At 34.6% G+C, this 14,046-nt stretch overlaps 1 protein-coding gene across 4 annotated transcripts in view; it reads left to right on the top strand.

The window, feature by feature from the left end:
• Positions 1-14,046, top strand: part of RYR2 (ryanodine receptor 2) — a 380,163-nt gene that overhangs the window by 196,764 nt on the left and 169,353 nt on the right. For all 4 annotated transcript variants that reach the window (XM_065680202.1, XM_065680204.1, XM_065680203.1 and 1 more), the window contains 7 exons: positions 818-936; positions 1,373-1,506; positions 3,501-3,742; positions 5,903-6,095; positions 7,858-8,074; positions 9,364-9,468; positions 12,029-12,132. In XM_065680202.1, the coding sequence (XP_065536274.1) occupies positions 818-936; positions 1,373-1,506; positions 3,501-3,742; positions 5,903-6,095; positions 7,858-8,074; positions 9,364-9,468; positions 12,029-12,132 (1,114 nt within the window). The remainder of the gene's footprint in view (positions 1-817; positions 937-1,372; positions 1,507-3,500; positions 3,743-5,902; positions 6,096-7,857; positions 8,075-9,363; positions 9,469-12,028; positions 12,133-14,046) is intronic.

Genomic DNA, 14,046 nt, shown 5'->3' with positions numbered 1-14,046 from the left:
ATGTTGTAGCAGCTGATGATCTCTTATCAAAGAAAGATCAGAGTATTCTTATTGAGACAGTCCTTTTGTCTGATGACTTTTTTTCCTGCCACCTAGGGGAGTTTACAGTACTGCATTTTTCTTTTAGCAAAAGAGAGCATGGCTGGTGACTCTTTTAAGGATAATGATTCTTGACAAAAATGACTGCTGCTTTATTGGAATTGGAATTGCATTTAATTGAGGGGCTGCTGGGGATTTAGTAGTTCTTACTTCCTTTCACATATTAGATTCATGGTAGTTTCTATCTGTTTGCTGTTTTAAGAACATCACTGTGCCTCTCAGTATAGCTGTTAAATACACAAAGAAATTATTTACAGTGGGTCAGTAGATGGGAATTACCTCTGCTCTCTGATTCAGAGGTATCTGTTTCCATTAGTAGGTCACATGGTTTTCTAAGGAAAAAAATGGAAAACTGTAAATACAGAGAGTATATTTTATGTTTATAATATGTATGCAGTGTGAATTCTTCACCTTTTCAATGAAAACTAGTATTTTACCCATTTTGTTTGATTTTGTGAGTGTTAATTTTCACGATTATTATTAAAATTTCAGATCAATATACTTTTATTCTTTCTTTATCACCTTTCTGATTTTTACTGCATTCACTTATTTTGTGAAATCTAGAAATATATCAATGTTGGTTTTGTTTTGTTTGTCATATACAATGTCTTGGGTTTTTTTTAGACTAGTCCATGTTGGTGAACGGTATATTAGGCAGTATTGTGTGTAGTTATGATTTTATATGCGCTTTGAATAATCTTTTATTTCCCAACCCCAGGAATCCTAGAGGTTTTACACTGTGTGTTGGTGGAAAGCCCAGAAGCTCTAAACATTATTAAAGAAGGACATATTAAATCAATCATTTGTCTTTTGGACAAACATGGAAGAAACCATAAGGTAAGCAATGAGACAAGTATATTTTGGTGAACATTTGTGAACAAAGCAAACATGTTGTTCTGTGTAGAAGTTAGATTTAAAATACTTTAATTAAGTATTCACAATTAGGAATGAAACTTTTCCTAAAAGGCATGTGAGCAGTTTGAGGAAGCCAAGGGGAATATGTCTTCTTTTTAATAACAGCATTGATAAACACTAAATTAAACACCAATTCTCAAGGGAAGCCGAAAGAATATATCTTGTTAGAAGAATTTTAGAATTGTTGTAAAATAAAACTACTATGTTGGATGAGTTACATACATACTTGTCTTCTGGTAACAAGTTCTATAACATTATATTGCCTGAAGTAACTCATAGTGATTATAAAAGAATATTATGAAAAAATATTTTAAATAATTTTAATTAATTAATTAATTAATTTATCTATTTTTCCCAGGTTTTGGATGTTCTGTGTTCCCTCTGTGTTTGTCATGGAGTGGCTGTGCGGTCTAATCAACATCTAATCTGTGATAATCTCCTGCCAGGAAGAGATCTGCTCTTACAGACACGCCTTGTCAACCATGTGAGCAGGTAAAAAGTCACCTCATATACTTCTAGAAGAAAAGTGTATTGGTCTTATGTGATAAAACATGTTACTTTATAAGCAATCAGTTCAGTAAAGTCTGTTTTTACACTGACTTGTATATAGCAGCCTGCATTAACTCTTTTTCCTCCTCCTGCATTCCCTGTACCACAAGGTTACTGTGTGCTGGGGCTGGCTTAGAGGTACATTTTTCTGACTAGACAGCTGTATGTAGAAGGAAAATATTTATAGAATTTATAACCCAATCCAGTGGAGAGATGTGAAAACTAAATACATTCAGCCTAGAAGTCTAATAAAAGATTTTTTGCAATATGGGTAACCAACCGTTGAAGAAATATGCCTAGCATGGATTTTGCATACTTCTGTACTCTATGCCTTTAATTACAGATTGGATGGCTTTCTTAGTACAAAGCTGACACAGTACTGTTTATCTGGAGACAGATTTTTTTGGGATGAGGGTCTAGATTCAATATTATCCCCAAAATCAGATTAAAAAAGAATACTTTTTTTTCTCGCCCCTCTCCCCACCCACCCCCCCCCCCAACCTTTAGATGTGTAACTACATATCACTATTCAACTCGATATTGATAAGCACAGTAATGGTTTTGCCTTTCAAGTGAAGTACTTGTGAAGTACTTTAAAATCAGCAGCCATAGCAACATCAAATTGACATTAAGGATTGATAACAACCACTATGAATTACTGAGTTGTGCAGGACTTGGAGTGAAGAAGGAAGAGGTGAAGAGAATTTTGAAATAGATTAGACTTTACTTTTGTATCTTTGTAAATGTTATTCTCTCGAATAGATCATCAGTGTTACAGAATGCAGTTTGCTATGCAAAATTAAAGCTGCAGTGTATACCTAGTACATTTCTGTTAGTAACTGGTGAATAGCTTTCATTTTTGTTTGTAGGATTTAACATCTATTAAATGTTCAAACACATGAAATATTATAATTGGTATCTGAATGAGGATACTGTTTCAGTTACTGAAACAGACACTTTTTTACTTTAGCTGTATAGACCATGTTTCACCAGAATAAATAAAAATTGAGCCCCAGGTGCTGGGAACAAAAAACACAGACCTACTGTCAGTGAAGAAAGAGCTGGTATATGAACTGTTATAGGAGTTTGGCCCATACAAATCAATGTGCTCTGACATTGTACACCAAGGCTGTTAAGAGCTGGCTGTTGTTGTGAGGCCATGATGTCTTCATGATCTTTGAGAAGCTGTGTTGATTCAGTCATGTCCCAGAAGACTAGAAAAAGGCAAATGTGACTTAATCTACAAGAAGGGCTCAAAGTAGGATCTGGGAAATTACAGGCCCATCAGTCTTACTTCAGTCCCTGGGAAAGTTACGGAATGAATCATCTTGGGTGCTATCACAAGTCAAATGGAGCATGATGGGATAAGCCAACATGGATTCACATGGGGCAAATTGTCCTTGACAAAGCTTATCACCTCCTATGACAGAGTAGCCTGCTCAGTTGATGTGCGTGGAGTGCTACCTGAATTTCTTTGAGGTTTTTGATAGTTTCCCACAGCCTCTTCATAGAGAAACTGATGCATTGTGGTCTAGGCAGGTGGTCTGTGTGGTGGGTGGGTAACTGGCTGACTGGCTGCAAAAGTTAGTCCTGGGGAGATTCCAACTGGAGAAGAGGTAAATTTTTCACAATGAGAAAAATCAGCCATTAGAATAATCTCTCCAGGGAAGTGGTGTACTCCCCAACACTGGACACTGTTAAGATTCACCTGGAAAGGGTGCTGGGCCATGTAGTCTAGATCATGCTTTGCCAAGACAGGTTAGAGCAGATGATCCTTGGAGTCTCTTCCAACCTGGTATTCTATGAAATAAAATTACTTCTATTGTTTTAATCACACAAAGCAGGCAATAAAATTTGAATTTAATGAGATGTCTGCGGTAGTTCATCATGGTTTTGAGATAGGTTTTTAATAACTGCTTTTATTCTTTCTGTTTAAGCATGCGACCCAACATCTTCTTGGGTATTAGTGAAGGCTCTGCCCAGTACAGAAAATGGTACTATGAACTTATGGTGGACCATCTAGAGCCCTTTGTGACTGCAGAATCAACTCATCTACGAGTGGGCTGGGCTTCAACAGAGGGCTACTCACCATATCCAGGGGGAGGAGCAGAATGGGGAGGAAATGGTGTTGGTGATGACTTGTATTCTTATGGCTTCGATGGTCTGCATCTGTGGTCAGGTATTCTGTTTTGGTTTTTGTTTGGTTTGGCTGTGATATTTTGGGGGGTGAGGTTTGTTTGTTTGTTTAGGTGACTGTTTTTTTTCTGTTGTTGGTGGTTTGTTCTGGGTTTTTTTTTTTTTTTGTTTAATGCTAGAACATTGCAGTTCTGGTGGATTTGTTTACAGCCTTAGCAAAGTGAATCAGATGTTTCAGTTGACACTGGCAATATACAGAAATAGTAATGCAGATAGACTAATAATTTATTCAGTAAATATTCCCCATTTCAGTCTGGGAATGATTTTTATTTAAGACTTCAAAGGTGCAAACAATGAAGTAAGACAGTCAGTTCACTGTCTTCTAGCTATCACTACTTCTGTCACACTGTGTGATAGTCCAAGAACAGCCTGAGGGGTTTCACAGGAGATACTCTTTTTTTTTTTTTTTTAATAAAAAATATTTTTAATATGGATCTCTACTTCAGGAGGTTAGAAATACTTTCGAGGTGAAGAAGATTTTTAAGTATGCTTTTTGCCTTATATTTAAAAACCAGGTATTTTTCCATAGTGATGCTTTGTTTACATGCATTAAGACTTGACTGTATTTCAAAACTTGCAGAATCATGTTCCTAGCATGCATATGGTGTGTTTGGTCAGGTATGCATCTTCAAAATATTATTGATGCACCCTGGATCTATTCATTAATAGTAATTTCTGTACACAAATTATAGTGTTAAAGGAAGCTGAACTGGGTATCTAAATTGTTTTTATTTACTGTTGATTCTGCAAATATCTTATTCTCTCAGCAAAATCAGAAAACTAAGAAAGACATCTTTGTCACTTATTTCAACTTCTGTGAAAACATTCCCAGGTAGAATGAGTTGTCTTACACTTGGACATTCATAAACTTCTTGAATAAAGTTTCTAGCGTGGTTTCACCTTGTTGAGAAAAATTTTTTTCCTTTGGTTTTCAGAGGTTATTGGGCAGTGGTGGACTGTAGAACTGACAGGAAACTGAGTTAGCTCATTGGGTTGGCAGTTCTTGCCACTATGAAGATATGAGCAAGTTTTCTAAACTTACAGACAAGAGAGACAGCTGTAATGTATCATTCAAGGTCTTTGAATTTTGAGTCATTTTGGCTTGGTACTTGGAAAAGAATAAAGTTTTACATTTCAAAAGAATTTTCCAATCAAAATAGTGATTAATTGCATTCTTAAATAATAACATATTGGCTGGAGTGGCATTTTAGGAAAGTAGCTGCCAGTTTGCCTGTCATATACAGTGAGAATTACTTTGGAACAATGATGTATAATTAATGGTGCCATTAAAGCTGTGTCATAACTGAGTTTGCCAGGTAAAGTATTATTATAGAAGAACTAGAAAATAATGAGCCAACTGAAATAAGTGTTGTAGTTAGTGTCCCTTTTAGGGAGGAAAAAAAGATTACTGAAAATCTAAATTATTTTTTTACCACCACAAACTTTTTAATGTTTTGTATTCTATAGTTATTTCTCTTGGGAAGCAGATGCGATTGTGTAAATGTAATTTGACACAAGAGAGGATGGTCCTTTAGAAATCATACAAAACGTTTAATAAAAAATACATATATTACTGAATATATATACCTCAAAATTGCTGCTGTCTTTGTATATGCCAGAAAAATGCTGGGTTGCAGTTTGATTATGAAAATGAGTAGTATCATCCTACAGAAGTTTGCAGGGGTACTGTGATATTTGGCCCTTAATAACAGGAAATACCTTTCTTCTCCTAAATACTTTCTGGTATGATACTTGTCATTATATTGAATATGATGCATTCTTTACCAAAGTTTACTATATTTCATATTAAATATTAACAATTGCTTTTCAATTTTCATTTCTAGTATTGTAAGGAATAAAGTTTAATTTTCTTTATTTTGAATGTTGATACGGGTATCAGTAATAATTTCTCTTAAATGTGATTTAGTTGTATTATTTATGCTAAAAATAGCTTTGTAGATATGAGTGTACATTTCTGTTCACTACAGAGTAAGGTTAAAATCAAGTGTGGGACGTTATAGGTTAGATATTTATGTATTAATGTGTTTGTGTTCTGTTGCTATGTTTTCTTTCTCTTTTTTTAGGCTGCTGTGAAAATCTGTACAATTTTCAGAAGTTTTGCTACATGTGTTTCCTTCCACAGGTTGTGTAGCACGAACAGTAAATTCTCCCAACCAACATCTGTTAAGAACTGACGATGTTATTAGCTGTTGTTTGGATCTAAGTGCCCCCAGCATCTCCTTCCGGATAAATGGTCAGCCAGTTCAAGGAATGTTCGAGAATTTCAACATCGATGGCCTCTTCTTCCCAGTTGTCAGCTTCTCTGCAGGAATAAAGTTAGCATCCCATTTCAGTTTTGTTTTCTTTCTTTTTCCCCTCCCAGAAAAAAAAAAATATATTTTTTTTTTTAAATGTATATGTGAATATACTGAATAATTTCCTAGCTGTCTGCTCTCATTTCCCTTTCTGACATCTGCTTCTTTGGCACAGTTCCAGTTCTTGGATAGTGGGAGGTAAAAAGGGGTACTGAAGAGATAGTGTATCTGTTGTTTTTCAGCACACCAGTGTATTCGGGTGGTTTGCAAATAGCTTCTTTAACATTTCTTCACTGACACGTTGCCACACATTCACTCCAGGACAGCATTTTAACTATATGGGAAGAAAAACATCAGCCTTCGATATTAAAAATATATTGGCTTTAAACCACTTGTTACGAGGTAGTAACTATTACTTGAAGATGCATTACTGGCACTTACCTTAAGAAATGGTGGTGGTATACTTTTTTTACAGCAGGATGAGTTAATATGAAATCAGTCCATCTGTATTCTGGTTGCTGTACTAGTTTTCTATAAAATTTCAAGTCACACCTAAGTTGCCAGACTTCTGCTTCCAGGTATTGAAGAGTTTGAGACTATAATATTAAAAAGGATTCTGTTATGCTTCAGTGAGGGGATCAACTTCAGCAGGACTGGTAAAGGTAAAGGCTGATAGCTGATTTCTGTTGGAGACAGAGTAATGCTTTTTGAGGGATCAAAGACCATGATGGATACTGCAGAAGCTAAGAGCTATCTCACAGATGGCATGACAGCCTCTCATTGAAGATGCAGAATGTACTTTAGACTTTGCCTTAGCTAATAGAGGAGATATAATGTGGAAAAATAAAGACATGCATACTGCAAAATGCAAAGCTATAAACCTTCATGTTTTATCTCTGTCATGAGAGAAACATCTGACAGATATTATTTGTGTGCCGAGTGTGGTTTTGGAGAGTGTTCTGGTATAGCATTGACAAAAATCTTATAAGATACTCAGTAAAGAGAAGAGAAACAAAATTCTGTGTTGAGACTAGTTTTTTTGTATGTTTTTTGTTTCCTTCTGGATGGCAATGTTCTGAAAAAAATTTTTAATATTATACCATTGCTGCTTCATGGTCACCTTCATTCACTGAATTTTTCAGTAGCAAAGCCCCATGACAAATTCACCATTTTGTAATAAAAAAAGACCCTAAGTTTTTTGAACATTTGAATAAAAGGCCCTAGAGTTTTACCAACATGAAAAGTATAAATTTTAGGGAAGGATTTACAGGAGTATTGTCTCCTGAGGATTTCATGTTCTATGAGGGGAAAGAAAGAGCCATATTCCATGGAGGCTCATTTCTCAAATGAAAGAGAATGGAGAACTCCTCAAAAGAGAGAGGTCAAAGGTGGTTGATTGATTGGGTTATAACTTCTGCCTTCTGAAACTCAAAAGGCTGCATCTTACTTCCTAGGTGTACTAAGTACACTGATTATTCTCTCTCTTTCTCTCCATGTCTTCTTCTCTTTTGGTCTCATGATTTAGAATACTTATATGGAAGTGGAAATTAACTAGAAGAAAGGTTTGCTTTTCCCCATGTTTTTTGCATCTCCTACATCATAAACTCCAGCTTGTCAGAGGGAGTTAAACTGTAAGCACTGCATAGAAGCTGCAACATTGTTTTTTTTCTTTTTTTTTAATCCTATTTTTATAAATAGTATAGAATAGATGTTAAGCTTAAAAACTGATTAGTTTTGACACAAGGGGTGTCTCAGTTATCTAAAGTAACTCTGATTTTTACAGGGTACGTTTCTTGCTTGGAGGTCGCCATGGAGAGTTCAAGTTCCTTCCTCCACCTGGATATGCCCCTTGTTTTGAAGCTGTCCTGCCGAAAGAGAAACTGAAAGTGGAGCAAAGCCGAGAATACAAGCAGGATCGTAGCTATACCAGAGATCTACTAGGTCCCACTATCTCTCTGTCACAAGCAGCTTTCACTCCAGTTCCTGTAGATACTAGCCAGGTATGGAAAGATTGCATTTTCATTTTTAAACACTTACTATAAGCCTGAGTTATTTCACATTTGGTTGAATTTGCAGCTTGTCTCAAACTTGTGTTTTCGTGGGGTTTGGCTGGTACATTCCATTGCAGGAAGCTGATAAATGGTGCATTAAGTCCTTATAGTGATCACTAGATATTTCATATTCAGTTCACAAACACTATAATACAGAACACTTTACCCTTAATATTAGAGTAAGCAAAAAAGATTATTTGAACTTCTGTTACTAGCCATTTTTATTACCATTTAAGTACACTTTCTGAAGACTGCGTTGTGATAAGACTTTTATACAAGCTTCAGCTCTAATTCTTTACTGGACAGACAGGTTAATGAGAGTGGCACTTGGCTCACTGTGACAATAAATGGCACGTACTGAAGTTAGAGGGTTTTTTTGTTTGTTTTGTTTGGTCGTTTTTGTTGTTGTGTTTGTTTTTGTTTTTCCCAAAAGCACCAATCCTTTTATACCAAAGAGCTCCATCTCTGATCACAGACAAGAGTTCATTTGACCAGAGTTTCAGATGATACAAATTTTTAAACACTATGTGCTCATATTTTACCATATTTAGGATCTAATTCCTGAAAAAAACCCACCCCACGTAAAAAAAAAAAAAAAGCCCACCAAAACTGATAGTTCATTGCTATTATGAAATAAATATATCATTCTACATGTGTCATATACTGTTCCGTAATACCAGCAATTAGGGTAACATTATCATGATTCACAGGACTGTATATTTCATGTCTGATTTTTGAGGTAAAGTAGACATGATTTCAAATTTTGGATGTAGAGTGATGTGCTGTCTTGATTTTACTTGTCACCTGTCATCATAATCTGATTTTTTTTAAACAGTTTTTATTTTTTGTGGGATTTACTTTTCGAATGTCTGTATTTGTCTGAAGTTTTTTACACAACATTACCTTGGTCATTGAGATTTTTAGCATTTTTAAGCTGGGAAATAGTATTGGTTTGAGTAGTTTCTAGCCAGCTGACAGGAATATGTTCCATACCATTTGGAAGTATTAGAGTTAAAGCTGTTTTTCCTTGCTGGTCAAATTCTGGAACTTGTAAGTGCATAGGTTAAAGTCTTTCTCTTGATCTAAGAATTCATGCTCACTTTAGTAATTCAGTAACAGCTAAATGAAATTTTAGGTTTATTTGAGAAATCTTGTTTAGTCAAAGTTAGTCATGAAAATTTGAGTGGAACTGTCAAGCAACTTGGTTGTAATGACCTCTTTCTATCTTCTCTCTCTAGATTGTTTTGCCTCCCCACCTGGAAAGGATTAGAGAAAAATTAGCAGAGAACATCCATGAACTTTGGGTTATGAATAAGATTGAACTTGGCTGGCAGTATGGACCTGTATGTACCTTCCAACAAAATTTTTTGTTAATTACCTAATATTATTCAACACATTGGTTTGAATATTGTAGTGGGAGCACATTTTTTTCATCCTTCAAAAATCAGTAAGGTTTTAAACCCTTTCCACCAGAAGTAGGTAGTGCTTGGGTATTTTTGAATCAAAACTCTGGCATGCAAGCTGTTTGGTGTTGAAATTTTCAGCCTCTTTATCTGCTGGTGCAGAAAGCACATGGCCGGTCTTTCACCTAGTTTGTTCTTCAGAGAAGTTGTTTAGTATTCTGGTGGAGTTAACTAATGAAAACAGTTATTCCTGGTTCTCTTCACATGTACTGGCTGCTGTAACTTTTTTCAGAAGTCCTAAACATAAAAAAAAAAAAAAAGTATTGCGTAAAGGAAATTCCATTCAATTTGCTTTTCTCCTTCACCCTCTCCACTTCAGGCCCATGTCTGTATTGACTACTTCAAATAACTGTTTTCTTATCTTTTTCCTATTTTGCATGGCATATGACAGAATGAAAGAATACTTAGGTTCTGGCTTTGATACAAAATGCTATCTATTTTGTCGATGAGCTTTCTCTTCTAATCAGTCATAAAAAGTTGAAAAGCCAAAGTTATTTCAATCCCAAAGATGATGTTTATGAATAACTATTGCTGTGAAGAGTATATGGAAACATACAGTAGATACTAGATGTAAAAACATGTATGCATGTATAGAAACATACATGCATTCTATTTTTGTTATTAAAAAGGGTTTGGTCTTCTGAGGAGCTCAGATTGCAGATTTAATGTAACTGGGTAGGTAATATATTCGGTGTAGCATACAGCAGTACTTAAAAGGGTTTAATTAACAGACAAGATCTCTAAATTTTGTTGTTGTTGTTGCTTTCCCCACCGAATCAAGCACAAAACCACAGTAAAATTACTGTGTCAGAACATTTTAATTGTCTTACACCAGCTGTGAAGCAAACTGCGGGAACTTTTAGTGTAATATTACTTACCATTAAGAATCTAATTGTACAGTTCAACACTATTTTACTTTAAAAAATACATAATATCAAGTTAAACAGTGATAAACGTAGTGTTTATATTCAGAATGAATCTTTTAAGTTACTTAGTTTTCTCCCTCTAGCTTGTGTTCTGTGGTTGGATGTGCTAACTTTGGGAATACCTGAAGAACATACTAGCCCTATCAAATGAAGATAAATTTCCCTTTGAGGTTGTAAATATTTTTCAATCCAAAACATAAGCAAATGATTGCTGTTCAATTTGAGAATTATGTGCTTTTCTGTGAAATTTTATGCCAGCTCACATGCTACTGACTTTCTTACCCTTTTTAAACATCAGATCTGATTCTGTGTACGAGCAACAGATCCCGCTGTTGAGAACAGATTATACCCACTTCACTGAGAATTCCTGCCTTGGTCTTTTTTCAGCAAAAATAATTTAAAGGCCATCCTATATTCACCAAATAAGTAAAGATCCATTTAGAAAAAAGTGTAACAGGCTTCTTAAATTCAGCCTTCAACTGTTACCATTCTGTTTTCCAGCAGAATTATCTGATTAATTAAAAGTTGTCAATAATGTCATTTTCAGTAAATTTCATCTTTAAAGATTCATATAAATGGTGAGCTTATGGTTCATGAAAGATGGACACAAAACTGTTGTAATATAGGGAAAAAATGTGGTCTTAACTGAGCAAATGTTAACAATTTCATTGTGATCTTTTAGCTAATATTTGCAAGCTAAGGTTTTTCATCAAGCCTTCTAGGAAGGCATAATCTTTGTAGATTTTGTTGACTAACATCTAGCATGGTAAAGATGTAAAGCTGAAAGCAGTAGAATGCTGTTACCCAGGCCTTTCAGGTTGCCCTTCTTAGTTACAGTCAGTATTAGACTAAAACCGTATAGAAGTAGTGCAGGATAAAACTGGTTTTGATCAAATTTTTAAGTTTATTAAATGTAGGATTTTGTGAAGTATAGTCTTCATGAATCTGCTTAACAGTAGAAATAAATTAACGTTTCAATCTTAGTGACTGATGACCAGTTTCATTCCGTTTGTATACTACTGGACATAGCTAAGAAACAAACATGTTCTTGAATTAAGAGGCAGGGTGAATTTATCTTCTATATCATTATTTTTGTTGGGTAAGGACTTCAATACTGCTCATACCATTATATTTATACAAATTGGATGAATAATATTTCAAACATGGTGCTGAAGATGAGCTGGTATTCTATGATTGTATGTCAAAACATAACATAGATTTGCACTATTCTTGAACTTTTCATGTTTGTTGTGAACATCAGTATAATGAAATGTACTAATTAGCATTTATTCCACTTGAGATCTGCAAATCTGAATTTTATTTGCAAATGCCAATTCTGGCTTACTTGAACAGGATGATCATGCTCTGAGAATACAGGATACTTTCTGTTTTGAAGTGTTGTTCAATGTAAAGTAATTCTGACAGATTTAGGTACTCTGTGTTTTGGACTGTTTTTAAATTTTTTTTTCTAGTTTCTAAGTAGCATTAAATTTACTTCTTTACTGTCTTTTCAGGTTAGAGATGACAACAAAAGACAGCACCCATGCTTAGTGGAGTTCTCAAAATTGCCAGAGCAGGAAAGAAATTATAACTTGCAAATGTCACTTGAAACACTGAAGTAAGTTTCTACAACTTTTGAAGCTTATATGGAGCGTATCCTAAGGAGTTGCATTTCCCAGAATTATAGTTTGACATGTGAATTACAATTTGACGTGTAAGTGAGAGTAATAATGTGAAAATGAGGAAGTGAGATACATTAATGTATGATGTATTTGGCATTGAAAATGACTTTGGTGTTCTTTTTAATATCTATGGAATGATAGAATTATTGTGGTAATGCTGATTATGAAATGGCAACTCAGAATATTTTAATCTAGTTTGGGGAAAAGAAACAAATCCCAGCTTTGGAAAAAAAAAATAAATCTTTGATACTACTTCTGCATTATTTCCTATTAAAATGTAGTTGCTTTCTTCCTGTTCATGAGCAGTAACCCCAGATGACTGCGCATGATACTACTTTTCTGGGAATATTTGTCTTATGCTAAAAAAAAACAACAAACAACAAACAACCACAAAGAAAAACAAGAAACCTGTAAACCACTATATAGCATCATCGCTCTTACTATAAAAATTTTGTTTCCTCGTAGTAGGAAGTCAGGTAGAACACTCCTCCTAGAATTTCTTGTAGTGTCCTTCTCTGGTCAGCCTTTCTGTGCTATTTGCATTCTCACAGAACACATATTTATGACCCTAAGCGTTAAACAGTTTCTGGAGGGATATTTTGGCATTATATAGAGATAAAGCATTCAGAGATAAATAGAAGTCATTTTGAGGCAAGAAAGTAAGTTTATATTTGTCTTCAGATAGATATTAGCATTTTAAAGAAAGCTTTTGAGACCACTGCCAGCACAACAATGTGCTAAGAATATAGACTTGCTTCTTCCTTTTCCTTTTATGAAACCACAGAAGGTATCATTAACTTTCTCTACTTTTGAATCTTTTGCTAGAATAATCTATCTAATATGGTTTAGGCATCATAAAAATCATGCTGTCAGAATTAATTGCACATTCCTAATGTTTCATTAAATAGTAAAAAAATAATAAAATAGTAGACTGTATACAGTTACTGGTTCAGGACCCAATGCTTTTCTGGTCTAACCCAGACAAAACATTGGATTGGATTTATAAACATATAAAATATTGGTTACTTGTATTTTAGTAATTTTATTGCTTACTCTAGAGAGTGCCTGTTCTTTAAATATGGTATCTAAACCAATAAGCATTCAGTCTTTCTATGGATTTAAAAAATTGTATGCTTACTGAGCTCAGTCTTCGTAATGCTCTTGTATTAGTCCTTGTTTTCTGAAGTATGCAGTTCAAATCTTGCAATATCATATTGTATTTATCACGTAAACATCTATTTATCAGGGCTAGAATATGAGTGTCCCAATCAGTTCATTTCTGAAAGCTTGCAAAGGTGGAAAAATTAGTGCAGTGATCCATTCTGTGGTGAATTGAATTGTAAGCTGTTTTGACTACTTCTTTACCAGATCTTTCTAGCCTACTAGCAGTCAACCTCAATGGGGGCTAATGGGGAAGAGAGAAAGAAAATGTTCTTTTACAAACTCCCTCTAGCCAGCTGTCTGCTATATTCTTTACAATTTGCAGTAAACTGTGTATTGCATACTGGAAGTACTTTCAAGACATCAAGAGTAACCTGTAAGGTAATTGTGGGGTGTTTTTGTTGGTTTGTACCAGCTCTACTAGAGGAGAGGCAGAAAAAAAGTTCTGAGTCATATTATCAGACAGATATTATCAGACAGAACATTTCTTTTCAATATGTTGTTATCTGTGTATGTTTTGCAGTATGATTGAATACTTTTATGAACTATAAAAATTATATACTATATGACATGTCAAAATTCAGGAATTAGTTACCTCTGAAAATGCCATGGGATTAAAATATGCTTGCTCATGCTGCTTCTGTACATTTTTACGTATATTTTGTAGTTTGATCTTGGAGGTTTTTTTG

This window comes from Lathamus discolor, chromosome 5 (assembly GCF_037157495.1).
Source record: "Lathamus discolor isolate bLatDis1 chromosome 5, bLatDis1.hap1, whole genome shotgun sequence".
Lineage (NCBI taxonomy): Eukaryota > Metazoa > Chordata > Aves > Psittaciformes > Psittacidae > Lathamus > Lathamus discolor.
The sequence above is the reverse complement of the archived record's forward strand: the minus strand, read 5'-3'. Positions and strand labels throughout refer to the sequence as shown.